This window comes from Coccidioides immitis (assembly GCF_000149335.2).
Source record: "Coccidioides immitis RS genomic scaffold supercont3.2, whole genome shotgun sequence".
Lineage (NCBI taxonomy): Eukaryota > Fungi > Ascomycota > Eurotiomycetes > Onygenales > Onygenaceae > Coccidioides > Coccidioides immitis.
Window position 1 is genome coordinate 4,239,119 of NW_004504309.1, and position 27,589 is coordinate 4,266,707.

Consider the following 27,589-nt stretch of genomic DNA (forward strand, 5'->3'; position numbering starts at 1 on the left):
TATCCTAGCATGGTCTGACTGACATTCTCTTGACTCTGATTCAACTCCCTGGTTGGAGTTGGGACCCAGCCTAGATTGAATGCTATAGGCTGCTGTACCTAGTTAGTTAACTAGTTAGTTGGTTTCTCACCTGTGGGCATCGTCCTCAACCTCACCTCACCTCACCCTCTGCCTCCCCTATCCCAATCATCATCTTCCCACCAGTCACCCACCTTCTTACAGAATCATCAATTCAGTAAAGCTTATGCGATTGCCCAATTCCTTCTGTCGCGGGACTAGATGTATGTGGCCTGATGCTCAAGTTCATGATGGGCTGAGGGCTACCCTCCCCCATGTGATCTAAGAATTAACTAGTTAGGTGGTTGGCTCCATCAATCTACAGGGGAATCTTTGCATACCTAGTCAATTGTGAGCTATCAGAAAATACCCATGGGATAGTTCCCAGTACCATGAGAGTCAATCCCCAATGATATTTGTTAGAGTCTAACTAACAAATGAAAATGTTTGTTAAAATATGATAGAGACTGAAGAAAGTCACATCTTCTCTATCAGATCAGACTTTGTTCTCAAAGACTGAGATCTTCTGTGATGTAGCTGGTGATGATTTGTAGTGATGAGAGATGTTGATGTCCTGCCCTCCCATGTCTCAAGTGCCTTGTAGGCCTATTGGCCTTAGCAACCAATCATTACTGCATCTTGGTTGCTATGCTAAAAGGTCGACAACACAGGCAGCGACCATCACCTACAGCTGAGACCCCTCTTTAGTTATCATTTCTGAACCATCCCTTTTGCTTTTGCTTTGCTTTTACAGGTACTCTGCCATTACAATCTGAGAATAACTCAGTGAAAGGAAGGACTTCATTGAAGGAATACAAATAGGTATGCACTCCCCAATTCCGTTCCTCGTCTAGGACTGTCAAGCCAGACTGAAAGCCGCTCTTGAATGGAAACTGAAGAATCTCAGGAGAAGACTGCCATTCTGCCAATACCCGAGCGCCAGTTCATTTCAAATAGGCAGTTTAGTTCTCTTGATTATCTTTTGAATATGTCCTAAGAGTATGATCCCAGGCGACCTCACTCAGTGACGGCCCCTATGTATGCGCAAGGGATAATCATGGACTCAATGGCACTCCTCGGAGCAGAGCATCAAAACCATGTTAGCAACCCTAATATTACAAGCCCATCGACGACCACGGCAGCAACCACAGCGAAACGGAGCCGTAAAAGACGGACACCCCTCCAGAAAGCGGAAGTTAAGGAATTAGCGGACCAGCGCTGTTCTGCTCCGAAGCTTGATGTTGACGATCGCGTGGTTGAACGACTGAGGAAGTGTATTCAAAAAGCCAATCATCCGAATACTTCTGAAGCTGAGGCTAAGGCGGCGCTCTTTTTGTCGTCAAAGCTCATGACACAGTACAACATAAGTATGCTTGACGTGCTGAACGCGGACGACAAGCAAGATGATGGGCTGCACAAGCATGGGGGCCAAAGCATTGTTGAGATTAGAAAATCGCGTCAATTAAATGCAAGACCGAACAATGAAGGTTTTGTTAGCATTGTTGCACATGCAATGGATACCTTTTTTGATTGCAAACACTATTCTACTCAAGGGATGTGGTATATCAGATGGACGTTCTATGGTATTGCCCAGAATACTGTCTCTGCTGCCATGGCTTTCGAGATGGTTTACAATCTAATATCAAACTGGGCATGTGATCAGAAAGGTGGGAGTTCGGCCTACAGCTATAGCATGGGCGCAGCACGCGGTCTTCTGTGTATCGCGTGAGAAGACAAGACGCTGCAAGCTACGCGTGCTCAGAAGGAAGAGGCTGAACGTCTGGCAACTGAGGAACTCCGTGAGCAGCAACATCGGCAACAAGAATTAGGGCGGCTTGGAGTTTCCGAATAGCTTGATGGGAATCCGACTGGAACATCACGGTTGGCGGAGGACAGCGGTGAAGCCCCTTACAAAGCTCACCATAGCGACGATGATTGCGACGAAGAGGATGATCAGGGTGGCCCCACAAAATTTGAGGGAGTCTCTTTGGGCGATGTGTCAATGACTGGATTTGATGAGGACATCAAAGCCGATTTCTCAATGCAGGACGATGAGGCCATTAATGTCCTTGGGGATTGGGATGAGCAGATGGCGAAACTCGTGAAAAAGGAACCGTCCGACCCGGACGACATGAGCGCTTTGCAGAATTTACCTGTAGCATGGTCGTCCGAAACACAATTGATCAGGTTCCAGGAGACAGCAAGCCAAGTTGCTGATGAGTTTTTACAAGAGCAGGGTGTCAAATTAAGCCAGCGCAATACAAGAAGAGCTGGTGTGCGCGACCCGAACGCGTACAACCAAGGGAAGAGAGATAGCAGAAAGATCAATGTTCGTCAAAAACGACTGGAGCATTAGGAATTTGGTGCGGATGTAGCTGAGATAAAATCATCGCCGCAAAACCATTGGGTGTTTTGTTCAGACATTGCGTTGAAATGATAGTGGTTAGTCGATGTATTTAAATATCTCCCTCCATTCAGCATGTTCTTCCGCGACCTCACTGCAAGACCAAACGTGTTAGATAGCTATTTGCAATAAATTGGCCGCCTTTCAATCAAAAACATCTGGATACTCATGACAATGTTTTAGTGGCTTTGTTTATGGCATCTGTCAAGCAGATTAACAAAGCGGCCTGCCTCCTGCGCGACTATGGGCATAGTATGATTGTAGCATCTTGGGATAATCGAAATTCCCTCCTGATTATTATAGGAACTGTACATTGGTGCGGAAACCCTGAGCTCAGAGTGCCCGGCTAAACAGCATGACCGACGGCTGCGGGAAGCATGCGAACACTCCACGCCCTCAACTGCTCTCGGAGTATGAGGTGTGATCGACATCTTCTCAATTATTAATCATAGAGGACTAAGAACTATAAAGTGAGCTATTTTGTGTGTGTGTGTGTGTGTGTGTATATCATATTTTTCATAGGCCTTATGCAGTCAGAGACTATGAAGGCCACACTATCTGTCAACTAGTTACAGGCATGTGTCCTCCTTGATGTGGGGACTTCAGTTAAGTCATTCCGTTTAACTAAGCTCAAACTGCACATGATTCCCAGGGGAGGCCATGAGGCCCCTTACAACTCACATCATTCTCCTGATTGGAGCCATGCCCCAAGGGAAAACCCTCAAAACCTTGGGTGTAACTGACACATCTTGACATTTGCAAATCAATAGAAAGTAAGTACATAATTAAGTGGATCATCTTGTAAACCACACAGGCCCAGTACATCTCATACCTAACTCATGTATATTCCTGATCCATAGCAACCAATTATAACCACCAACAAGATAGCACCTGTCCCCCTAGGGGATGGGATCCCCCATGGTAAAGATTTCTTTTTGGTCAAGGTGAGATTCAAACTCACAACCTTCTGTTCAGTGTGGTCGACTCCCCAATCAACAGAACACCTACTTCAGAAGGATTCCAGGCTGGCCCTTTACCACTCGGCCAACCACCCCACCTAAAGTGAGCTATTAACTTGTATTCCATATTCAAACATTCTAGAAACAAAGATTGTTGCCCATAATAAGTACATACAAGGTTGGTCATGGTAATCGTTACTTGCTAAGACATGGCACCAGCTTCCAGCACCTTTGCGAATAGCACATTCCTACAAATGTCGTGCGCTCTATGCGGATCCCAACGTTGAAAAACTGCAGAAAGGCTCTTATGTCCATCACCACGCGGCCGACACGATGCTCGGCAGCATAGTCGCAGTGTTGTTCCACACCTGGCTGGAACCGACGACGAACAATGTGCCGATATACCATGTGTTACTGTACCCTTGCAGGCCGTACATGTCCCTGTAGAAGCCGCCGGTGATGCTCTGAGATGACACATCAAGGCGCAATGGTGAGAAATCTGAAAAGTCGAGGAATTCAGGCTCTGCCGTGGTTGTGCCGTTGGTGGCTCTCTGTAGTGTCTTGATCGTAGTTGTCACAGCCCTTTGCACTTGGTCCCTGGTTGCCGGCTCTCCAGGGTTGTACCAGTAGTAGAATAGACCGTCCACGTGGGTCGGGGTGATGACTGGGACGTTTGGCAAGGCAGGGACGTGATAAGAAGTATTGGCGCCGACGTTGTGATAATTGTAATCCGTAGAGAGGCCGGTGTTGTTTATCACCCCGCCGTAGTATGGGGAACCGCTGATTTGCGACAAGATTCTTCCCTCGCGCTGATCGAGGCCGAAATACTTCATGTTGTCGAGGATCTGCGGCATAGCGATGATAAGTTGCTTGGCCATGATGAGCTTATTGCCGGCTGGAGTTTTCACAACGAGACTGACGCCACCTCTTCTTCTTCTTGACCGGTGGGCGAAGAGAACGGTCGAGTCCAGCAGGACGTCTGGTCTCAGCTCCGCCAAGGCGTTCCGGTAGAGCTCGGAGTTGTCATGGTTGGCGTTTACGATTGCAAGCCCGTTGTGTTCAGCCAGCATGACATGGTTTATGTCGTTGAAGACGTACATCGCAAGGGTACTTAGCGGATTTCCCGGGTTTGCGGGTCGCGCAAGGGTGGCGTGCACCGATTGCTTGATGTTATACTTTTGTATATATTGCGACCATGGCAGAAGCAGATCCTTGGGGATAGGGTCTGGCAAATTGAAGCCGTTCTCGAGATATGGGTACTTGTTGAGCTCATTGACATAATCGGGGCCGAGAGGGGGTATCTGGAAGTCTGGTAAGACAGCTCCCGAGGCGAAATCGGCATAAACGGGCGTTCCGGCAAAGTCAAAAGACGCGTTTGCTATGGGAGTGTTGAGTCGTGAGAAGAAATTGCGGCAGAGGGTGTTGTTGAGGTACAGTTGCACTCCAAAGTCGACCGTTCCGCCAGTCTTGGGAGCGGTATAAGTGACCGCATGGCCACCCAGCCTTCCTGAGCGTTCGACCAAAGCAATAGATCTGTTCATATCTCGCAGGCCGATTGCTGCGTATGTTCCTGCCGCTCCGCCGCCAATAATGGCGAAATCCCGAAAGATCACATCGCCAGCGGCATATGAATCTGGGCTGAATATGTCAGCCGCCAAAGCAAGAGGATAGGCGAGCACGCTCAGGATCACGACAGAGAGCTGCATCTCTGAAGAAGGCCAACCAACGCCAGTAAGGGACTTAAATGTCTATTCATCAATGATGGTTGGGACGAAAACACAGGACAATATTAGGGTTAACTCGATCCTGGAGGAGTACGGGAATGGACTTTTATATCCATCTCTCTCTCAGGAGGCTAGATAGTGTATCTCTTTTTGCATCATTGCGCAAATTCAGCAACATCTCGACAGCTGCCTGAACATCATGGTGACCAGTCTCCGCGGTTTAACTGAAGCTCCGAGATCCCTCCGCACCCCCTTCCCCCCACTGCTAAATATACTTCAATCTCGCATTCTGGCTTTTTCCCCTGGTCTCTATGACATAACACTACCCCTTACATCTGTATAGGGTTTAACAGAAAGAGAGGAGGGATTCAACTCGGTGCAGCCTTCATCATGGGCCGTGCTTCTCGTATGTCTCGGGAACAAGTAAACCCGTATCTTAACTAACTAGTTAATGAGGCCGCACTTTTGTTCCGCGAGCCATGAAACAGAAAGCCGGGAAATGCCTCATGAGAGGACAACAGGGCACAAACTGATCTCGGTGCTTCCTGGAGATTTGTTGAATGTTGCCGCGGAAAAACGTCGTGTCTGCGTACAAACTCTCAAAAGCCAGCATCATCACGTGAATCATCGCTAAATTTAGCCAGCACAAGCGCTTTGTTTGACCGACGTCGTCAAAGCCATGCACTTTTGTGTGAGCCTGTCAAGAGACAATCAGCCGGTGTCCGCAGATTTTTCGTGAGCTGCTCGAGGCGTTTGCGAGCTGTTGGGCTGTGCCACCTGGGATCTGGGACCCGAACTGGGCAATAGACATGCTCGAGGGCATCATCACTGCAGCTGTTCAGCAATAACAGCGATCAGTCGCGTCGACTCAGTCACCTAGCTGAGAGCCTGGATTGGAGTGGGGTATGCAAATTACCTCCAGAGCCGGAATAGGGAGAGCTCTTTTCCCCTATCCTCCATTTCTTTCTTTTATTACGGTGAATCTTGGCCGATCCTTGATCCAGTACTAATTTTCGCATGTGAAGTCTGTTGCAACTTCCTGCGACGCCTAAACAGGGTTGTATTGCTCCGCGTGCTTTATATTTTGAGGGTCGAATGGCCTTTATATGGCGCAATTAACAAATTGAAATTGGTTTCAATTACTATCTTCGACACGGAGTACGCGATCTTATCTACTACAAGAACTCATTCGAAAGAACAGCGACCAGTCGTATTTTCGGCCATATTTATCCCCAGTCTCATAAGCCACTTACTGCACCAATTAATGCCTCCAGGCTTTGTTTATACCCCTGGGTAGCTTCTTGCAACATCACATTATAGTCAAAATGCCATATTTTATGCGACCGGTCCTTGATTTCTTCAAAGCAGGTCTCAGCCTTAACCCACTTTGCCGGGTCGGCCCATTCTGGCTGGTGATATAGGTCACAAACCCTTCGACTGCTGTTCACAAGCCACTGGCTCCTCGTGCGTCTAACAGAATTAAACGTGTCGAATACCGAGATCAAAGCTTGATCTCTGATTGTCGGGGCTTTCTGGATCAAAACGCGCGCTTCTCCCATCAGGGTGCAAAGGCATAGCACATCTTCGATGCCCATACACGCGCCAGCACCGTGGTGAGGACTGGAAGCGTGGGCGGCATCACCAGCAAGACATATCTTACCTCTGTTGTAGAATGGAGCGGGATAGTCCCACAGGTCGAATACCGCCCATTTATCGAGTTTCTCTGGGAGCTGGCTGACTAGCCCACGAACGCAAGGGCTCCAACCTTCAAATGCATCTTCGACGTCTTTCCGAATAGCGGGCGCGACCGTTCGTTTATCGTCAGGCCATTCTTCGGGGTCCGAGACAAAGGCTGTGGCGTTGATCATAGTTTGGTTGGCGACCGGGTAGTGGATGAGATGCGCGTTAGGTCCAACGTGGATGTGCTGGTTCCTGGCTTTGTACTCTCCCAGCACTTCAATCGCCTTGGCCATGGGGATCAGGCCACGATAGGCGATCTTGTGTGTATAGTGAGCGTATGATGCTGGATTTCCCTCTCCGAGAATAATCTCTCTCACACGTGACTTGATCCCGTCACATCCAATGACTTGCAGCGTTTGAGAAACGATCTATCAGTGATCATTCACGAGAGCAGAAGTAAAACTGACTCCGGTTACAAGCTTACCAGCATCAGCTTCTGCTGTCGTTCCGTCACAAAATATCAGGCGAATCTTTCCACCACCCTCCTTCTCTTCAAGAGTGTCTAGGCGCTTCCTGCACTGGATCACGTCTGCAGGTAAAATTTTTACAAGCTCTTCCAAAAAGCGGTCACGACGGCATCCCTCAAAGCCTTTGTACCCTGCATCAATTTTGAAGAGCATTTTCTGATAAGAAGGGTCATCCTTGCGGCGTTGATTATGCCCATCGATCCACCGAAGATAGTCGTTTGGATCTGGATCCTGCTCGTCGCCGCTTGAAGTCGCGACTGATCCGCTTGCTCTAAGCGCTACGGTAATGGTGGGATCGATCAGATCCATACATTGCCTTGCGTTGGCGGTAAATGCCATGCCGGCACCGATCTCACGAAACCCTTGGGCTTGCTCATAGACCTTGACCTTTATTTTTTGACGTATGAGGCCGACTGCAAGCACAACTCCGACAATACCACTGCCAACAATGGCGATATCGAGAGGCCCTTCTCTAGTAGCGGTATCCGACATTGGGATCGATATGTGGGAACGGTCTGAAAATAACTGATATGATGGCTTCACGTCGCCGGGAAGCTCAGAACCGAGGCAGTACAAAGGGATTGATGGCCAAAAAGGCGTAATCGCAGAGGGGACTAGAGCGCAACTGAGAGAGAGGCATGGTCTATCTCCTAGCTATCTTCAGCTCTTGATAACATGGTATTGGTTCTGCCTGTTGTATGGCTTGCATGGAGTGAGAGCGAAAGGTAATTCCTGACGGAGTAACTCGCTGTCGAGTACGATGAGTTCGGGCGATCCATCGCATCTACTATAACAGTTCAATACGACTAGTACCAGTCACGTCAAGCTGATGCAGCACTTGGGTTTTTGAGAAGTCTGAGCGACATTTTGTGCTGCTGGTCCAAGCTCCGAATGCCCAAGCTTCCGACCGATACCTCCGAGTGATCAAAATAGAACCGAAATTTCTTGGCAATCTTGGCCAACAAAAAGGAAACGCGCTTTTGCTTCGTGCCGAGTTGCATGCCGTCGCGCCGCTGTGAGTGAACGAAGAATCAAAAATCGAAAAGGCTTCTACGTGCAATATCGTGACCAGTCCTATGTGGATCGAGAATCAATTCCCTGATGTCTTCGGCGGCATACTTCTGTCAGGGCCAGGCGCACGGGGACGACCCCGGAGTATTTCCCGCCCGCGGAGTTTCCTCTGCCATGGCTTCGACGTCCTTGTCCATGACAGGGCTCAAAAGCTATCGCTACGGGTGACTGGGCGCTTCTTAGCATTGCAGCACGGACAATGGGCAGGACCCCATTCGTGCTATAGCATGGCAAAATTCTTGTTCACCGTATGGTGTGTCTATATCCACCGTCGGCGGACGAAAACATAGCTTCAACGGGCATAGTATGACACGAAAGCCTACTCTGCCTGTTCAATTCAGCTGGACTATCTTGGCCTTAATTGCTTAATTTTCTTGGTTCTTTTTTCCGAACCGCCGCGATAGTTTCACCTGCTGTGGATTCATGCCAACCAGGAAAGCTAGTTGCTGTTCCTGCTGTATAGGAATGCTGTTTGACGAGCAAGCCACATACAAGATGTACCTTGCTGTCACAGACTTCAAATATGGACATGAGCCTTTTCTTCTGTCCTTATACCCCACGTCTCGCCTCCTTTATTTATCCGTAACTCAGCTTCTCCCGGGCACATTGATAATCTCTTTTTTCGGGCTCCTGTACCGCAAATAAACTGTCTTCTTTCTATAAGCACTCGTTTTATAACCCATAAATACCCCCGCCGCCCCGTATCATTCGATTCACAGAGCCAACGAGCAACAAAAAACCAAACGAAGAAAGGGGTCAGACTTGGATGTTGTGTATTCGTCCAAGTGGATTATGAGCACAATCCCCTCATAAATTTTCTTTCACACGAAATAGACTTTTCAACAATAGATCTGTCCCTTCTCTCTCCTTTGCCATATCCCCTAAAACCGGAAGCCGGCAACGATGATGAACATGGATGATCGGTTAAAGGGCCCCATTTCAGGGCCCTTGATTTTACTATTCGGATCTCTTCCCTTGTCCTTCGACGAGGCTTCCTTTACCGAGTTACGGAAAACCGTGATTGAAGCCGATTCACACGACTGGATTCTTAAAGCTATTGCCGAACTCCCGCAATGTTGGAGGACTATCATCGCAGCACTTCCAAATCTCGAAGACTGGTCAGCTCTCAATCAGTTGGAAAATCTAGACTTTGCCTTTAGGACTGGACAACAGCTCAAGATCCCGTTCCTGCTTCCGAACGCGCTCCTGATCCCTCTTGCTGTTATATCTCACCTGGCACAGTATACTGCTTTTCTTCACAGTAACCAACTTGACCTGGACAACAAGTCTGACCACCTCCTTGATTCAAAGCATGGCGCAGAGACGCTTGGTTTCTGCACAGGGCTCCTCAGCGCTTTCGCTGTATCAAGTGCAACTCATAGGGAGGAGTTCGTCAAGTATGGCGCCGTCGCAGTTCGTCTTGGCCTGCTGATTGGAATGGTTGTGGACTCTCAGGATAGAGAGTCTGAACTTGGAACTTCAAAGTCTCTCGCCACTCTCTGCAACACCGCTGAGAGCGCTGAGGAGGTTTTGCGTGTCCTGAAGCACTTCCCTGAGGTAAATATTAAAAAAAAAAAAAAAAAAAAACCTTTTGGCCCCCCTCCCCCGGAACTGTGTCAATGTTCTTGCCTCTACCTTGATATTATAGCTAATGGGACCATCTAGGCCTACGTTTCCGTCAATTATGATGAATATCGAGTCACTGTGACCGCGGCATCCTCAACGGTTTCGAAGTTGCAGCAGCAGCTGAAATCGTCCGGTGTGATGGTATCTGAAGTAGGCCTATTCGGACGCTTTCATGCCGAATGTCACCGACCTCAGTTAAGTTCATTAGTTGAATTCTGTAATACCCATCCAGAATTTCAACTCCCTGATGCATCGCAGCTAGTGATACCCACTAGATCAAACAGTGGAGGGGAGTTGATCACCAAAGGGACCTTGCACAGCCATGCTTTGACGTCTATTCTGGTAGAGCCTCCACAATGGTATCGGACTTTCTCCACTGTTCGTGCTGGCAGCCTAAATGATAAAAATGCCGCCATCTTCTCGTTTGGCTCCGAACGGTGCATACCACCCTCACTCATGCGCCGTTTGAGCCAACAGGTGGTCTATGTGGCGGATCGAGATCTAACCAACGGGCAATTCGAGGGATTGCAGAAGGACCAGCGGACCTACTCGGACAATGACATTGCCGTCGTCGGTATGTCATGTAAATTCGCCGGCGCGGAGGACCTAGAGGAGTTCTGGAACCTTTTATGTTCAGGGAAATCACAGCACAGGGAGGTTCCTAAGGAGCGGTTTGGTTTCGAAACAGCATTCCGTGATACCGACCCGAAGCGGAAGTGGTTTGGCAACTTTGTCAATGGCCACGATATGTTTGACCATAAATTCTTCAAGAAAAGCCCACGCGAGAGCGCTACAATGGATCCTCAGCAGCGTCATCTTTTACAGATTGCCTACCAAGCTGTCGAACAGTCTGGCTACTTCCACTCGGCCAATCCGGAGAAGAACATTGGATGTTATATGGGCGTTTGTGCGACTGACTATGAGAATAATATCGCTTGTCATGCGCCCAACGCATTCTCTGCAACTGGGAATTTGCAAGGCTTTATTGCAGGAAAAGTCAGCCATTACTTCGGCTGGACAGGCCCAGGGCTTACCATTGATACAGCCTGTTCTTCATCAACTGTCGCTGTGCATCAGGCATGCCGCGCAATTATTAGTGGAGAATGCAATGCCGCCCTCGCAGGGGGGACCCATATTATGAGCGGCCCTCTCTGGTTCCAAAATCTTGCAGGGGCCTCTTTTTTGAGCACCACAGGGCAATGCAAGCCTTTTGATGCTGACGCTGATGGCTACTGCAGAGGCGAGGGCATTGCTGCTGTGTTCCTAAAGAAGGCTTCTGCTGCCATTGCTGATGGGGACCAAATCTTGGGTGTCATTGCTGCAACAGCTGTGCAACAAAATCAGAACTGCACTCCTATCTTTGTCCCCAATGTTCCCTCCTTATCCAGCCTGTTCTGTGCTGTCAGGAATCAAGCCCGCATCAAGCCGGCGGAAATTTCCGTTGTTGAGGCACATGGCACCGGAACTGCTGTTGGAGACCCTGCCGAATATGACAGTATCCGGAAAGCCCTCGGTGGGCCGGCAAGGACGGGCCCTCTTATGCTAGGTTCGGTCAAGGGCCTCGTCGGTCACATTGAATGCACGTCCGGAATTGTTTCAATTATCAAGGTTCTGCTCATGATCCAAAAGAGCATGATTCCTCCCCAGGCAAGCTTCAATACAATAAACCCGGCCATCGATGCTACCCCGGCAGATAATATGAGCATTCCCACGAAATTACAGGCATGGAACACCGATTTCAAGGCAGCACTTATCAATAACTACGGCGCGTCAGGATCTAACGCTTCGATGGTTATCACGCAACCGCTAGTTCCCAGATCTAAGACGGCTCCGGAGAGCCCTATCGAAGTGGCCGCCGGGACCAAGTTCCCATTCTGGTTCTGTGGTCTTGACGACCAAAGCCTTCGTCGGTACTCTGAAGCTTTCCGCAAGTTTATTGCTGGACAAAGCTCTTCAACGAAGGGACTTTCGTTGTCTAACATCTCCTTTAACCTTGCCCGCCAAAGTAATCGTTCCCTCGAGCGTAGCTTGATGTTTAGTGTTCGATCAGTGGATGAACTACTGCAGAAGCTAGAGATGTTCGAGAAGGGCGATATGAGCGTTGCTAGTGCTGCAACTACCGCCCAGCCTCGGCCAGTCGTGCTCTGCTTTGGTGGCCAAGTCTCTACATTTATTGGTTTGGATCCAAATGTGTACAAACGTGTGGCTATCCTCCAAAAACACCTTGACACTGTCGATGCGGCTGCACGCTCACTCGGTGCTGGGAGTATCTTCCCAAGTATATTCGAGCGTTCACCCATTCAGGATACTGTTAAGTTGCAGCTTATACTATTTGCGATGCAGTATGCTTGTGCTCACAGCTGGATTGACTCAGGCATTCAGCCAGCTGCAGTTGTGGGCCATAGCTTCGGCGAGCTCACAGCTCTTTGCGTCTCGCAAATCCTCTCCCTAGAAGACAGCTTGAGGATGGTTGTGAGCCGCGCTACTCTTGTTCGGGACGCTTGGAGTGGTGATAAAGGCGCCATGATAGCGGTGGAAGCTGACGTGGAGGATGTTGAGAAACTTCTGAGCGAGTCAAGCAAAAACTGTCCAGGGGAGATTCCAGCCAGCATTGCCTGCTACAACGGACCCAGGAGCTTCACTATTGCTGGTTCTACAGCGTCTATCGAAGCCGTCGCTGCTTCTATCTCCACACCAGCTTTTTCATCGATGAGAGCGAAGAGACTGAATGTTACCAATGCATTTCACTGTGCTTTGCTCGACCTCTTCTTGAGCAGCTAGAACAGGGTTCCAAAAATCTAAATTTTGGCGAACCCATAATTCCCATGGAGAGGGCAACTGAATTTCCTCATCAAGAAAAACTCACCCCTAGGTTTGTTTCGGACCACATCCGTTCCCCGGTGTTCTTCCACCACGCGGTGGAGCGACTCTCTAAGCGTCACCTATCATGCATTTTTTTAGAAGCTGGTTCCAACTCCACGATTACTTCCATGGCAAGCCGAGCGCTTGGTAATCCTGGTAGTTCGCACTTCCACGCTGTCAATATCACATGCGACAATGGAATCAACAATCTCACTGACACCACGTTGAGCTTGTGGAGGGCTGGCCTGAAAGTAGACCATTGGCCACATCAGACTGCACAAACAAAAGAGCATACTCCTCTATTGCTTCCTCCATATCAGTTCGATAAGGTGTCCCATTGGATCGAGCTTAGGGGCCCCCCTAAGGTATCATCGACGCCAACCTTGCCGAAGGAGGAAGAAGAAAGGGTCCCTGACCAACTTCTCACCTTCGTTGGATATCAAGATGGCAGGAAGCGCCTCGCTAAGTTCCAGATCAACACGATGATCTCGAAGTATGATAGGCTTATCGTCGGTCACGTCATCGCGGAAACTGAGCCCATTTGCCCATCAACGGTGCAGTTGGATCTTGTCGTCGAGGCCATTCGCAATCTCCGCCCCGACCTCATGGCTGCAAAACTGATGCCGCAGATCCATGGCGTTCAAAATCAGTCTCCTATCTGCATCAACGCAGCGCGGGCAGTTTGGATCGAGGTTAATGAAGACGACACGAGCACAGCCCCATCCTGGAATTTCGAGGTATTCAGCACCGACTTGGCAAACAGCACCTTGAAAACACTTCATACAACTGGTAAAGTACTCTTCCGGCCTTCAGATGACCTGATGATTAGACTTGAATTCGCGCGGTTTGAGCGGCTGATCGGCCATCAAAACTGTTTGAATCTGTTAACGAGTGGTGAGGTAGATGAAATTCTCAAGAGCACGAACATCTACAGGATATTCGCTGAGATTGTTGACTATGGTGAGGACTATCGCGGTCTCGAGAAACTTGTCGGTCGTGGCAATCAGTCCGCTGGGTATGTTGTCAGGAAGTGCGATAGCGAATCATGGCTTGACGCCCACCTTGTCGACAGCTTCTGTCAAGTTGGAGGTATTTGGGTAAATTGCATGACAGATCGAGCTCCAACGGATATATTTATTGCCAATGGGATTGAGCAATGGATAAGGTCACCGAAGTTTTACCACGGAGACCTCAATCCAAAGGCCTTCCACGTGTTTGCAACCCACCACCACCCTTCGGAGACATCATATCTCACGGATGTTTTTGTTTTTAATGCCAGCAGCGGTGCACTAGTTGAGGCAATTCTCGGTATCAGCTATGTCAGAATTCCAAAGGTTTCAATGAGCAAGCTACTTTCATGTCTTACCGTGAGGAATGCCCATGGTTGCGTTGCAAAACACTCAGGGTCAGTCAAGGTGGAGCGAGCCGCTAATTCCACGATTACCCTGTCACCAGAGTCCACCATATCGGCCAACCACGCACCAAATATCACCAAACCGGCAAAGGGGAAGAAGCAGTCTCAGAGTCTAGACGTGAGCCCGAAGGTAAAGGCAATTCTAGTAGAGCTCTCGGGTCTTGAGTTGGATGAGATTAAAGATGATAGCCAACTTGCTGACCTCGGTATCGATTCTCTCATGGGAATGGAGATGGCCCATGAGATTGAGCAAGCATTCAATATTACGCTTCCTGAAAGTGAGCTCATGCAGATTGTGGACATGTGTAACCTACTCAAGTGTGTTCAGAGCGCTGTGAATCGCTCTACAGGCGGGGAGGTCGCTGCCAACAGTGATTACGGGGAGTCTGACGATAGCTATGAAAGATCAAACACCAATAACGAGTTCACCGCTTCTACTATTCAAACCAACCCAAGCACTCCTGTGCCCGAGGCGGAAAGAGATCTTCTGAACAAAGAACCTACCGGCCTCGAACTCCCTTTCGCCACAGTCATGGAAGCATTCAACGAAACAAAACAGTTAACGGATGAGAAAATTGCCGAGTATAACCAGACCAACTACGTTGATATGGTCATGCCGGTCCAAACACAACTGTGTATTGCACTTACCCTTGAGGCCTTTGATGAGCTAGGATGTAATCTGCGGGAGGCAAAGCCCGGGCAGAAGCTAGCTCGCATTTCACACCCTTCGGAACATAGGCGTTTGGTGGATTACCTTTACCGGATGCTTGCAAAGGAAGCGCTGCTGATAAACCTCGATGGCGACACTATCACGCGAACTACCACTCCACCTCCGCCAGAATCCAGCAAGGACATCCTCGAGCAGCTACTCAAACGCTTCCCGGATCAAAATACGGCAGATAGACTTACCTTCTACACCGGTTCTAATCTAGCGGAGGTGCTGCGAGGCAATACAGATGGGATCAAGTTGATCTTCTGTACAGAGGAGGGTCGCGAGCTTGTCTCAGGCCTGTATGCTGACTGGCCCCTGAACCGGTTGTTCTATGCACAGATGGAAGACTTCTTGTGTCGGCTTATCTCGAAGCTCGATATGAGCACTGGCCCACTCAAGATTCTGGAGATGGGTGCTGGTACTGGTGGAACAACTAAGTGGATTGTTCCTCTTTTGGCAAAGTTGAACGTGCCAATCGAGTATACCTTTACAGACCTTGCGCCGTCCTTTGTCGCTGGTGCAAGGAAAAAGTTCAAACCTTACCAATTCATGAAGTTCAGAACCCATGATATTGAGAAGGCGCCTGCGGACGATCTCATCGGGACTCAACATGTCGTTATTGCAAGCAATGCTGTTCACGCGACACACAGCTTGTGTGAGTCGGCAAAGAATATCCGTAAGGCATTACGGCCAGATGGGCTCCTTATGATGCTGGAGATGACGGGTACACTCTACTGGGTCGATATGATCTTTGGGCTATTTGAAGGTTGGTGGTTCTTCGATGATGGCCGCACACATGCTGTTACATGCGAGTCCAGATGGGAGAAGGATTTACAGTCTGTTGGCTATGGGCATGTTGATTGGACGGACGGTAACATGCCGGAAAACAAGGTTGAGAAGCTGATTATCGCAATGGCTTCGGGTTCTAGGTGCGACAGACTCCGAATTCCTTCCACCCCCAAGCCTATTGAGATTCGATCAGCTGACTGTGCCGCTCGACAAGCAGTCGTCAATAAATACGTGCAGGAGCTGACCGACGGCTTTGCCGCGGCTGTCGTCGATGAATTATCGGCCTCTCTTCCGAAGCATAATCCGAAGGGCAAAACTGTGCTCGTGACAGGCGCCACCGGCAGCTTGGGATCCCACATAATTGCCAAACTTGCGAATCTCCCAGATATCAGGCGCGTTGTATGCCTCAACCGGCGAAGTAGACAGGTACCCAAAGAGCGGCAGCAACAGGCTCTGACAAAGAAAGGCATCAGTATTAATCCGGAAGCTTCCAGAAAATTGTGTGTGATTGAGACAGACCTGTCAAAACCTAACCTTGGTCTACTAACGGTCGACTATGAAGACCTTGTCAACAATGTCACCGATATCATTCACAATGCATGGCTCATGAATGCCAAGTGGCCTGTCAAGAACTTTACACCCCAGCTTCAGATTATGCGCAACCTGCTCAATCTCGCTCGTAAGATATCAAGCAGACGGTCGCAGGGAACCAAGGTGACGTTCGAGTTCATCTCCTCAATTGCGACCGTCGGGCACTGGCCCATCTGGACGGGCAAGGTTAATGTTCCTGAGGAGCGGATGACAATCGAATCCGTGCTACCCACAGGCTATGGTGATGCCAAATACATTTGCGAGTGTATGCTTGACGAAACGTTGCACAAATACCCAGACCGATTCCGTGCCACGGCTATCCGGCTTGGGCAGGTTGGAGGCTCCAGCGCAAGCGGTTACTGGAATCCGATGGAGCATCTGTCGTTCGTGTTTAAATCTTCTCAGACACTTCAGGCCCTACCGGACTTTGATGGGCTTCTCTCCTGGACACCTGTAGACGACGTCGCCAGCACGCTTGTCGATATCCTGATGTTGCCCGAAGAGACGACCTTATATCCTATTTACCACATCGACAACCCGGTTCGTCAACCATGGAAGGAAATGATTCCCGTGTTGGCGGATGCCATGGATATACCGCCACAGAACGTTATCCCATTCAAAGATTGGGTACAGCGCGTGATAGATCATCCAAGGCGGGTGGAAGGCCCCGAGGGCGAGAACCCAGCAATTATACTGATAGACTTTCTTGACGGGAACTTCCTTCGCATGTCATGTGGTGGACTTCTGCTTGATACGGCGAAGGCGCGAGAGCACTCAAGGACCCTGGCAAATGTTGGGCCTGTGAGCGAGCGGGTGGCTAGGTTGTTTGTTAAAAGCTGGAAGGATATGGGGTTTTTGAATTAACTGACGGACTATTTTCTTTTCTCTTGTTTGACTTATTTGGGCCTGCCTTTTGGAGCACAGAGTACTTCGTACTGTCTATAGAAAGGGATATTTATGGAAGTAGAATGGACTAATATATTTTGAGTTGTATGACTATCCTCTTTCTGCGCTGGTCAATCTTTGTGTGCACGACTAGGCGACTCTTTAGACATCACAGCATCGCGGATTGTCCCGCAGGGCTAGTCGAAACCATCTGTCCCTAACCAGCGAGATCCAGCATGATGTTGTTCTGAATGTAGAAAAGCAACCACTTTGTTTAGGGCACCTTAAATGCGACCGTACAGGAAGAATAAAGTAGACAAGAACAAAGTATGCATATTTCTTACTTCGCCCGCAAGATAGATATGCGCTCTTTGATTCTAATGCTACCTTAACGGGGTATGAACTATAACCCGGTACTTATCTCCATAGATTCAGCACGCCTACCTCCCGGGCAACGGAATATATTCGCTCCACAACTGCTTTCACATCCTTGGTCTTAATTGGCACAGAGTGTGCGCCCTCCCATTCAAGCAAAGTTGCGGAATTGGGGTCGCAATATTGATTCAAAAGCTCGCGATGGAGGTCGATTCCAGGGTCATTCAGCCCATGAACATGTATTGTCGGCAAACGTAGAATGTGCTCATCGGAGTCATCAGCGAGGAAGGGTTGTTGCATCAGCATTGCTGGAGACGTCGGGTCAACAACCCCGTGCGGCATGGGTGCCTGCGGCGTTAACCATACAAGGGGGCCCCGCCCGGCCAGGAGTACCGCGAAACGGAGGCCCGGCCAGTCACACTGGCCGCCAGATAACGCCATTCCATATTGCTGGGCGAAGAGGATACTCGCTGCAATCTTCGCACCCTGACTAAAGCCCAAAAGCCCCACAAACTGGCCGGTGGCACCGAGTAGATTGTCTGCACACCTGGCGGCGGTTACAGAGTCGTGAATCTGCTCCGCTACGTTCTGGGCGCTGTACTCGTGGGCTTGGGCGGTTGCCTGCAGCCAGCCCTTGAATGGCCCGAAGTTTTGGTACACTGAAGTCACATCTGGACCTGGCTGCGCTGGAAATGGAGCCTGGGCGTAGACCAGACGGAATGTGGAGCGGAGGGTGCGCTCAAGCACACGACACTGCATGCGGAAAATGCGTGCATTGGTGCCGCCACCGTGGAGGCAGAGGATGCGAGGGAGGTGAATGGTCGAGTCCTGGTCCATGCAGACTGTGCCAGCCATTGTAGAGTGGGATTAGACGGTGCCTTTGGCAGTTATCCGTGCCTTGTGAGTCGGTACAGAGTGAATCTTCTCTGGTCCAGCAGCGCAAATCTTGACTCTGGTGAGTTTCTCCACCTCAGCGTAGGGATAGATGGAGGAAGGGGAAAAAGCCTGGGAAAGTTGAAGGCAAAAAGGGCCAGTAACTTCCATGGGCATGGCCTTGTCTTCTTTCTTCTCCTTCCGCCATCACTCTTGACCCGTGGGTGAGAAAAAGCACGACGGCCGTCGTATTGGTGAGGGCTCGACACGAGGGCGAAGAGCTGAGAAGACGAGGTTCAGTTTTGCCATCGGAATAACAAGTCAAGTTCCTCCGTCCACTCTTTGTCCATTCCCAAGAAAAAAGGCTTTGAAAGTCACATCGCGGTTGCGCGCTTGATTGCGCGTGGGAGAACTTCGGCTCAACCAAACCCCCTGTGCCCGTGAAATAGTTACTTAAATCTATCACGATGCCAAGCGACATCACACGTTCGCCAGCCAGGATGAACTTCACCCAACTCCACGTTCACAGTAACAAACAGTCCACCAATGCCTGGAAACCCTCAGAGTCACAGCCTGCTCTGCCCATCGCCGTCCGGCTCGGAGTTTCTCGAGCTACGGCGTCTTTCCGTGGCGAAGAACGAGACGGTCGGCCGCGCTTTTTGGGTCGACCGCGGAGCTATCGGCGCAGGTGTCGTGGAGAGCGATAGCACCGCCGACAAGCCCGAGCCCGCTGGTCCTGATCATGGCAGCGCAGGCGAGTAGAAATACTCGTGCTGTTGGGTCGCAGAGGGAGTGGAAAGCTTCTTGGATTCAAGAATAACCTGTCCTCTCCATTACGGCTGCCAGAGAAAACAGAGGCCGTCCCGCCCACAATGCCGTCCGCCGTGTCGTCAGCAAGCAGCCTCGAGCAAGAGAAGCGCGACAGCCCTGAGCCGCCGCCCATCGTTGAACAGACCTCAAAGGTGCTGCCTCCTGGTGGGCCTTCACCCCCTCCAAACGGCGGTCTCTCAGCCTGGCTTCACGTTGCCGGCAGTTTCATGCTCTACTTCAATAGCTGGGGCATCCTCAATGCTTTCGGTGTCTACCAGACATACTACGAATCAGGGTCCCTCTTCTCGAGATCCTCCTCCGACATCTCATGGATCGGCTCAATTCAGGCCTTCATGGTGTTGCTCGCCGGTATCCTCGTCGGCCCATTCTACGACCGGGGCTACCTTCGCCCATTGCTCCTCGTCGGCACTTTTGGTCTTGTCTTCGGACACATGATGCTTAGCATCTGCAACGCCTACTGGCAAGTGCTGCTTGCACAGGGCTTTTGCATTGGAATTGGGGCCGGATGCCTCTTTGTACCCTGCGTCTCCATTCTTCCCACCTATTTCAGCACGAAACTTGGCTTGGCTGTTGGCCTGGCGGCTTCTGGCTCGTCCCTGGGCGGCATCATCTACCCAATTATCCTCCATCGGCTTATTGACCGGGTAGGATTCGGCTGGTCCGTCCGCGTTATCGGCTTCCTCGCACTTGGCACACTCCTCTTCCCACTCGCCGCAATGAGACTCCGCGTTAAACCACCAAAGGCTAGATCGTTCATTGACTGGACCGCCTTCACGGATGCGCCCTACATGTTCTTTGTAATCGCCTCATTTATTGCCTTTATGGGGCTGTTTACCCAACTATTCTTCCTCTCGTTCTTCACCGAGAATCGTCACATCGCCAGCACCGAAATCGCCTTCTACATTGTGCCTATTTTCAACGCCGCATCCTGTCTCGGTCGAAGTGTCCCCAATGCCATCGCGGACAAAACGGGACCATTCAACCTCATATCTCCCGGCGCCATCATTTCTGGAGTCCTTATCCTCTGCACCATCGCGGTAACTAATAAGGGAGGCCTCATCGTCATTGCATTACTCTCTGGTTTCATCAGCGGCATTCTCATTGGGATGCCGCCTCTCTGCTTCGTCATCCTGACGAAAGACAAGACCAAGATCGGAACCAGAGTTGGTATGGCCTATGCCATCATCGGCTTTGGTGTGTTAGCCGGTGGACCTGGCGGTGGCCGTATCTTGGGCACACAAAATCCACTAGGTTGGACTGGCTTGTGGATCTTCGGTGGTGTCTCGCTTTGTGTCGCTGGTTTTATGTATGCTGGGTTGAGAGTGGCCCAGTATGGGTTCAAAATCAACATCAAAGCATAACGTATACCATCTTAAACTTCAGGTGTGACAGTGGCTAGATTATACCCACGCCACTAGAAAGATAGATTGTCAGTCATCGAAGCATTCATTCTGGGTGTTTAATTTTCCGCTAAAAAGTTTTGTTATCTCTTGGTCGTTGATTGGATTCCCCAATTATATTAACGATTTAACGGCAGCAGAGACTGTCAGAAGAAGGTTTTAATTTTTGCTTTTGAGAATCTAATCAGCGGCATATCAATGAAGTAATTCATAGATAGAAATCGAGCTCTCTCTCTTTATTTCTCTTTGGGTTCTCCATTTCTCGCTTTTGGTGCTTACAGTTTGCATTTTGAGGGAGGATTGCTACTATACAACCTCCCGTCTACACTGATACCAGAAGAGGATACAAGGAACACTTTGAAGAGAACGCAGGCACAATAGTCTGTATATTTCAGCAAATTCCTACAGACAATTTATGCTTTACCTTTATTCAGCGCAAATGAAAAGCTGGAACTAGACATCCAACCTCCGATGGCCTTTTCACAGGCCGTCCACCCCTTACGCCGTCTTCTTCCTCACCACGCACCGAAAAGGCGACACAACTGCATTTTCCACGTCCCAAAATCCAACTTTCGCATAAGGATCTTCCCTAACCAGCTGTCGAACTTCCTCCTCGGTCCCCGCTCGAATCAGCATAACGCTACCCGTGACTGCAAGATCTGCATCTGGGCTTTCTGGTTGATGCGCGAGTAAAGGGCCCCCAAACAGGATTTTCCCCGCTTCTATCAATGGTTTATTATGCACGAGATGCGCTGGGCGGGTGTTAATGCGGCCCTCGAGGTCCTCGGTGTTGGCACGGATTTGGATAAGCCAGTCGTATTGCTGAGACATCGTTGCGGTATTGCCTTTGGTAGACAGAGGGTAGCTTTTGTTGGAGCGAAAATGAGTTGATTTGGAGTTGGAGAAAATATTGGATGGCTAGACGATGAGCTTTGTCGGTCTCTCTTTTGTACTAAGAGTCCGGGTTTATTCAAGGAAGACTCGGTTGATGTGAGATATCTTTAACTTGTGGTTGTGGGGTGTCAGGAGTTCTTTTAACGGCAATATGTAGGATTTGTGCTCGTGAAAAGAAACTCCGTCTTCCCTGTCTGTCTACATAGCACTCTCCGGACCTCCTTCATTCATCCACACCGTAGTGTCAGTCAGAGGGCCTCCGTACTTTGTGCACATCGATTGGACGGGAGATTAGGATAATTAGTGGCCATGGTCCGGGAAAACCCCTCGTAGGATACGATAGGTATCCATCACTCCGCTCAGCGGAGTATATTTGGTCCGACAAGGTTTCGCATTATCAACAACCCGGAATCAGGAATCGTCGGTACGGAGTTTTCAAATTCTCAATGTTGCTTTTTGTCAAACTCCGATGGTGAAAACAATTACGGAGCAGGCCTTGTAGCCTAGAGAGACGAAGCTGGGTTACTCTCAATGCTGCTGGATCTTCTGCGCTCCCGAGGTCATGTCACTAGAGCTTTTCGAACGATATAAAAATGACAACGCGTTAACACCTGGAATGTGCTAGGCCATACTTGCAACTACCTATGCACACGTCGATTCCTTCAATCGATAAACCATCCCTAGTAGCAACCTCCAAATCAATTGGCAATATGGGGACTGTCGAGACAGCCGTTCCCCAGACCATCCCAACCATTGATATCAGTCCATTCTTGTGGCAAGATGCTACCGAAGAAGCCGTGCAGGATGTCGTTGAAGCTGTCCGCCGTGCATGCACCACATATGGCTTCTTCTACCTGACCGGTCATGGTGTTTCCACAAGGGAGCAGAATAAGGCACTCTCTTGCTCCAAAAGATTTTTCGAGCTGCCCATGGAAGAAAGAATGAAAGTTGCCATTTCGAAGTCCGTGGGGAAGTCCTTCCGAGGGTATGAACCTCCCGGAATCCAAGTCCACCAGGAGGGTCTGTTGCCCGATACAAAAGAGGTAAACCAAAACTTAGATTTGTCCCTTTTCACTTTGAAAATAAGACTGAAATCATTTTCTCGGAAAAGGCATTTATTATCGGCGCAGAGATCCCTGAGGATGATCCAGACTGCGGTAGCTTCTCTAGGGGCCCAAATCTTTGGCCGGACGCTATCCCTGAGAGCGAATTCCGCACTCCTATCATGGAGTATCAAAGCACAATGGTGAATTTGGTGAAAGTTCTCCTCAAAATCCTCGCTCGTGGCCTTCCAGCAGCTTGGAATTGCCCGCCAGACGTTTTTGACAAGTTTGCGGAAAATCCCTCCATTCCAATGAGACTTTTGCACTATGCTCCTCAGCCCGTCAAGCATGAAAACCAATTCGGAGGTAGGATTCCCTCCTTTCTTTTGGCCTGTCCTAGGAAAACTTTCTAAATTTCCAATTCTGATTGAGAGTATTCATGCGGGGTGTAGTTGGTGATCACACGGACTTCGGCGGAATCGCAATCTTGCTCCAAGAGCCAAATACAGAAGGACTCGAGGTTTGGTATCCACCAACGAAAACATGGATCCCAGTTCCGGTAAAGGAAAATTCCTATGTGATCAACATCGGCGACATGCTTCAGAAATGGACGGCAGGATACTATCGCAGTGCTCGGCACCGGGTGATCAACTCGAGTGTAAACCACCGATACAGCGTTCCATTCTTTCTGAATGGGAACCTGAAATTGAAAACTGTGGCACTTGACGGATCGGGAATTGAGACTGTTGTAGGAGAACACATTCGGCAGAGGTTGATTAACACTATGGGCGAAAGCGGAAGAGTCCTGGCTTGAAGCCTATCCGCATACAGCCTATCAATTCGAGGGATTATACTCCGTAGAAGTCCTTTCTTTTTCTCCGATACACGAACAGGGTGTGGTAGTCGACGACATAAAGGGCTAGGCGTGTACTTCCTTGACTGGCAATAGAGATTTTCCATCTTACCGTACTCTCTTGCTAGAAAATTAAAGTCCTGAAATCATAAGGGCGGACAATACTCCAAACCTTACTCACAGGCCTGATGCTGGACACCAAGGTAAGGGTCTGGTCGGAGAGAGCGGAGAGTATACTGAAGCAAGTCAGGGTTCCCCAGCTTCTCACACTTCGAGGAGTGATAATTTCCATTACGGTAGAGAAATAAATTTAAGACTCATTAACCGCTCCGTATGAAGGGCACTGCCTAGGAGACGGTGTTATCTTCACATCTCTAGCGACAGTCGCCTCGTAGGCATCCGAGGAAGACTCCTCAGGCGCCAGTCGCAGACTCTGATTCCATAAAACCTTTCCCTCTTCAAGGATAGACTCGCACTGCAGAAGCGTGTTTCGTCCGGTATAAGCCCGTGCGGCCTCTGTCGCGTCACCGTCTTGAACCTTTCTGCGGCGATGTCCGTCGTGCTCCATTGATGTGAATTGCCTGATGGAAGCTCACACGAGATAATTTTTTCATTTGCCCCTTTTTCATCCACCTTAGGTTACATAATCAAACACGTGACTCCCCTTTTTCCCACCAGCGAGACTGGACCTCAGGAGCATTCGATCTCCTCGATGCCAGACCGCATAGGACGGAGTGAAGAGCCCGGCTGTTCCCACTCACAAGGGATCCACCATACCAAAGACGCAATTCATAAAGAAGGATGCCAATCATGCACGTACGAAGTAGGGATGTCTAGCTATGAAATCTTGGCTGATTTTACTAGGATGGCCAGCCCCCGATGCTCGGAGAACAGAGATCGCGACTTGCACCCCATCTACGGAGGATATACCTGACATCGCGCTGGCATACGCCACAAGGTAAAAATTTATCAATTAACGCCCATCTCACCTCAGTTTGCAAGCGGATATTGCGAATATCTACCAATAGTGACATCGATATTACGGTTTAAAACCTCAGCTGTCGTACGAGTACGGAGTATGCAACTCACTACTCCATAGACAATCTTGGGAGGACAAGTCGTCATAAAGCCGACAAAACAGGGAATGCCGAAGATGTATGGGTGTGGCCGACTTGCACGACGTGCAGGGTCCAGACGCGGCCCCTCGTTAAGTCCGAGACGCAAACGACGTTCGTAGCCCTCGTTGCTGGTACTCATGCTAGCCGTAGGCGCTGCGGAACCTCGCTGGCTATTCCTTGTTCCCGTGGAACTTTCTTGTCGCTTTACCGAGTGTTCTCGAGATGGATGACGAAAACAAAAGCATGAAAGAACCTGAAATGGTTAAAGAAATTTAAAGCCAGCTTCATCTGGACTTGATTTTCAAACAAAACCAGTTAAAAAGACTGCCAAAGTATTCTTATGATTCCACAGGCTCGCTACATGCTACAGGGCAAAAAAAAAAAAAAAAAAAGGATTAAATGAACGTCACCTTCCATGCATGCCCGACACGCCATAGAATCATCGTTGCTGCCTTTTTAGAACCCGGGCCGAAGCCCATTACAACCATATTCGATTACACATTTAACCTTCGGCAGTTCAAAAGTGAACCTTTGTGCCATAACGTTGTTCACTATCTTATGCGGAACGCCTGTGAAAGCTCGGACCAAGATTGGTGAGCCCTTGCAAGTTGCGCATCGCCTCGGTGATATGTTGATGCAGCTTATGAAATGAGTTGTCGACGTCGCGATATGTACCGAAGAATTCTGCGGCAAGCGATAAGGGGATTGACGTCAATGGATGGACCTACGATCACAGCATTGTCAGTCACATCAGCCCTTCTGATGTATAACTCTGGAGACATCTTCTCACCTTGAAACGGTTGAGTTGCGATATATTCTTTGTCAAATCTGCGATTTCCTGTGCGGCTATTGAGGACAGCCCCATATATTCCACCACTACTGGTCTCTTCTCGTCTGTCAATGGTATCGCATGCTCCATTGTCTGACAAAGATGCAAAACGGTAGTGCGCCACATCATGCTGATAAAAAGCAGCATTGGATCCGTTTGCTGTATTCGGAGGGGATATTCTGAAGTGAATATATCCATTTTTCTGGTTAGAATGGAATTGATCCAGTGGTGGTGGTCCCAGAAATCCTCCCTTGTGTTGAGATAGATATTATCGACCAAAAACTGGTGCCTGTGGGCTAGAGCACGACCACTAATGGTTGCCATAATGATGCATTCGATAAATGTCGATGGCGCAATAGGCTCTGTTGCCGCGATTGCCTCTGAGAGAAATCCCATCAGTGTGGGCTGGTCGTTCTCAAAAGCAGCTTCGGGCGAAGGAAGACGAATCGTGATCTGGACAAAAGAAGTATTTCAGTCAGCTAGTGGCACTTATTCCAACAATCCACGCAGATGATCGTACCATTTGTTCGCTAAAAGTCAATGGAGACCCGGTTCGGATGCTAACAAATCGATCCAGGCAATATGCCATCCAAAAGGTTCGCCTCTTTCTTTCAGCCTCAACCCATTCCATCTGCGAGATCGTCATATTTAAGGGCTCTGTGTTGTGAAACCAGTTAAGTTGAATCAACCGGAATGCGCGCCCAGCACTGATCCATGCTCGGCGGAAATCCACGCACATAAACTCATGAATGGCTAGCAAAAGCCAAGCTTGAACCTGCTCGATATCTGTCACCGCAAGGTTTATATTTTCTGCTTCCAAGGAATCGAGTGCACGGCGCATAAATCCGTACAAAGAGTCCCGGATGCTTTGATAATGCGCCGATACTGACGCTGCGAGAGTCCACATGGCGTATTGCAAACATATCTGGGCCTCGGTTTTGTTGGGCTGCCGGCTCCAAGAAAAATACTGGCGCTGATGGACAATGGGCGCAAATGTGTGAATTCTATCGAAATATAGTTGATCGCTACTATTAAGTTAGATCGAGGATCATTATATTCAGGACGGAAAGCCGACTCTCCTTTCTTACAACTCCTCGATCGATTTCTCCCAGCAAAAACTTGGGGTATTACTTACAGATCTGCCTGCATTAAATCTGAGATATTGAACTCGTCCGGCCCTTCAGACATATCCAACACCTTCGTGGCATTGACGAAATCCTGGAATCTCGCCTCATCATTGACATTTTCAACAACATTTGGGACGTTGAATGAATTGGCGTCGAATGACGATTCTCCCAGTGAGTCATTAGTTTTCGATCCGAAGCACGGGTCCTGCAAAAACATATCTTCCGGAATTGGAAGATCCCACTGTACAAAGTTCTGATCATTACATGGTAGGTTCTCAACCGTATTCTCGTTCACCACTGTCGGTACGTTTCCGGTTTGGTTATTCTGTTGCTCTTGTTCAAGTAGCCTTCCCTCAAGAACAGCTACCAAAAGCGTTAGCCAGAATCTCCCTTTCTTGTTGTTGAATCCAAAAATGCTCCTCATTCCCACAGCATTCAACCCCATAACATGGAATCCAAAACATACCAATTCGAGCCTGCAAGGCTTTTAGATATCCGCGCTTGGGTCCGCGAAGAGATCGAGTCGTCGAGACCAGGCATTCCTTGCCAGACGCTTCACACAATCCGCATTGAGGCTGTCGTCGATCACACCGTAGCTTTCGCCGCCGGCATTCTTCGCAGGCGGCTCCAGGCTTTTGTCGAGGCTGGGAAGTTGAAGTTGTATTTTTGAATCCCACTGATTCCGACATCTTGAGGTGAGCTTTGGTTTTCAACTTCGGACCTCGCGTGAAATGTTCCCTATCGCGGTAGGATATAGGATTACAAAATCCTATAAAGAGATAACAAGGCAAACAGTAATATGCGGGAAAAGTCTGAAAGCTTTCTTTTTCCTAGTCTCGAAGCAGGGGAGGTTTCCAACTGGAGAACATAGCCACGATAGTCTTTAAGACTTGGATACTGAAGGCGACATTCAAGGACACTAAAACCCACTGTCAACGGGAGGCG

At 49.3% G+C, this 27,589-nt stretch overlaps 10 protein-coding genes and 1 pseudogene across 11 annotated transcripts; 4 read left to right on the top strand and 7 right to left on the bottom strand.

Moving 5' to 3' along the window:
* The first annotated feature begins 190 nt into the window (after nt 1–190).
* Nucleotides 191–2,582, top strand: CIMG_07077 (uncharacterized protein). Its single transcript, XM_001243180.2, has 4 exons — nt 191–281; nt 359–879; nt 965–1,782; nt 1,984–2,582. The coding sequence occupies exons 3-4, from the start codon at nt 1,094–1,096 to the stop codon at nt 2,411–2,413; spliced, it is 1,119 nt and encodes a 372-aa protein (XP_001243181.2). The 5' UTR covers nt 191–281; nt 359–879; nt 965–1,093; the 3' UTR covers nt 2,414–2,582.
* Nucleotides 2,583–3,397: 815 nt separating this feature from the next.
* CIMG_15059 lies at nt 3,398–3,515 on the bottom strand (annotated as a pseudogene). The gene has a single exon. The product of its transcript is annotated as a tRNA-OTHER (tRNA).
* A 9-nt stretch (nt 3,516–3,524) lies between these two features.
* On the bottom strand, nt 3,525–5,187 carry CIMG_07078 (uncharacterized protein). Its single transcript, XM_001243181.2, has one exon. It carries the CDS (start codon nt 5,124–5,126, stop codon nt 3,735–3,737), a length of 1,392 nt encoding a protein of 463 aa, XP_001243182.1. The 5' UTR covers nt 5,127–5,187; the 3' UTR covers nt 3,525–3,734.
* Nucleotides 5,188–6,261: 1,074 nt separating this feature from the next.
* Nucleotides 6,262–8,047, bottom strand: CIMG_07079 (FAD binding domain-containing protein). The gene is made up of 2 exons (XM_001243182.2): nt 7,309–8,047; nt 6,262–7,230 (listed from the first exon to the last, which is right to left on the bottom strand). The coding sequence occupies exons 1-2, from the start codon at nt 7,841–7,843 to the stop codon at nt 6,383–6,385; spliced, it is 1,383 nt and encodes a 460-aa protein (XP_001243183.2). The 5' UTR covers nt 7,844–8,047; the 3' UTR covers nt 6,262–6,382.
* A 125-nt stretch (nt 8,048–8,172) lies between these two features.
* On the bottom strand, nt 8,173–8,608 carry CIMG_07080 (uncharacterized protein; the record flags this gene model as incomplete). The annotated part of the gene is made up of 2 exons (XM_001243183.1): nt 8,173–8,364; nt 8,471–8,608. The coding sequence occupies 2 exons, from the start codon at nt 8,606–8,608 to the stop codon at nt 8,173–8,175; spliced, it is 330 nt and encodes a 109-aa protein (XP_001243184.1).
* A 717-nt stretch (nt 8,609–9,325) lies between these two features.
* Nucleotides 9,326–17,280, top strand: CIMG_13102 (citrinin polyketide synthase; the record flags this gene model as incomplete). The annotated part of the gene is made up of 3 exons (XM_001243184.2): nt 9,326–9,979; nt 10,088–12,778; nt 12,826–17,280. 3 exons carry the CDS (start codon nt 9,326–9,328, stop codon nt 17,278–17,280), a joined length of 7,800 nt encoding a protein of 2,599 aa, XP_001243185.2.
* Nucleotides 17,281–17,374: 94 nt separating this feature from the next.
* On the bottom strand, nt 17,375–18,934 carry CIMG_07082 (citrinin biosynthesis oxidoreductase CtnB). Its single transcript, XM_001243185.2, has one exon. The coding sequence runs from the start codon at nt 18,529–18,531 to the stop codon at nt 17,719–17,721; it is 813 nt and encodes a 270-aa protein (XP_001243186.1). The 5' UTR covers nt 18,532–18,934; the 3' UTR covers nt 17,375–17,718.
* A 487-nt stretch (nt 18,935–19,421) lies between these two features.
* CIMG_07083 (uncharacterized protein) lies at nt 19,422–20,987 on the top strand (the record flags this gene model as incomplete). The annotated part of the gene is made up of 2 exons (XM_001243186.2): nt 19,422–20,710; nt 20,918–20,987. The coding sequence occupies 2 exons, from the start codon at nt 19,422–19,424 to the stop codon at nt 20,985–20,987; spliced, it is 1,359 nt and encodes a 452-aa protein (XP_001243187.2).
* A 291-nt stretch (nt 20,988–21,278) lies between these two features.
* On the bottom strand, nt 21,279–21,611 carry CIMG_07084 (uncharacterized protein; the record flags this gene model as incomplete). Its single annotated transcript, XM_001243187.1, has 1 exon — nt 21,279–21,611. One exon carries the CDS (start codon nt 21,609–21,611, stop codon nt 21,279–21,281), a length of 333 nt encoding a protein of 110 aa, XP_001243188.1.
* A 773-nt stretch (nt 21,612–22,384) lies between these two features.
* CIMG_07085 (citrinin biosynthesis oxygenase CtnA) lies at nt 22,385–23,531 on the top strand (the record flags this gene model as incomplete). Its single annotated transcript, XM_001243188.2, has 3 exons — nt 22,385–22,717; nt 22,762–23,083; nt 23,170–23,531. The coding sequence occupies 3 exons, from the start codon at nt 22,385–22,387 to the stop codon at nt 23,529–23,531; spliced, it is 1,017 nt and encodes a 338-aa protein (XP_001243189.2).
* Nucleotides 23,532–25,244: 1,713 nt separating this feature from the next.
* Nucleotides 25,245–27,333, bottom strand: CIMG_07086 (uncharacterized protein; the record flags this gene model as incomplete). Its single annotated transcript, XM_001243189.2, has 5 exons — nt 25,245–25,412; nt 25,479–25,970; nt 26,038–26,542; nt 26,653–27,007; nt 27,111–27,333. 5 exons carry the CDS (start codon nt 27,331–27,333, stop codon nt 25,245–25,247), a joined length of 1,743 nt encoding a protein of 580 aa, XP_001243190.2.
* Between the last annotated feature and the right edge of the window lie 256 nt (nt 27,334–27,589).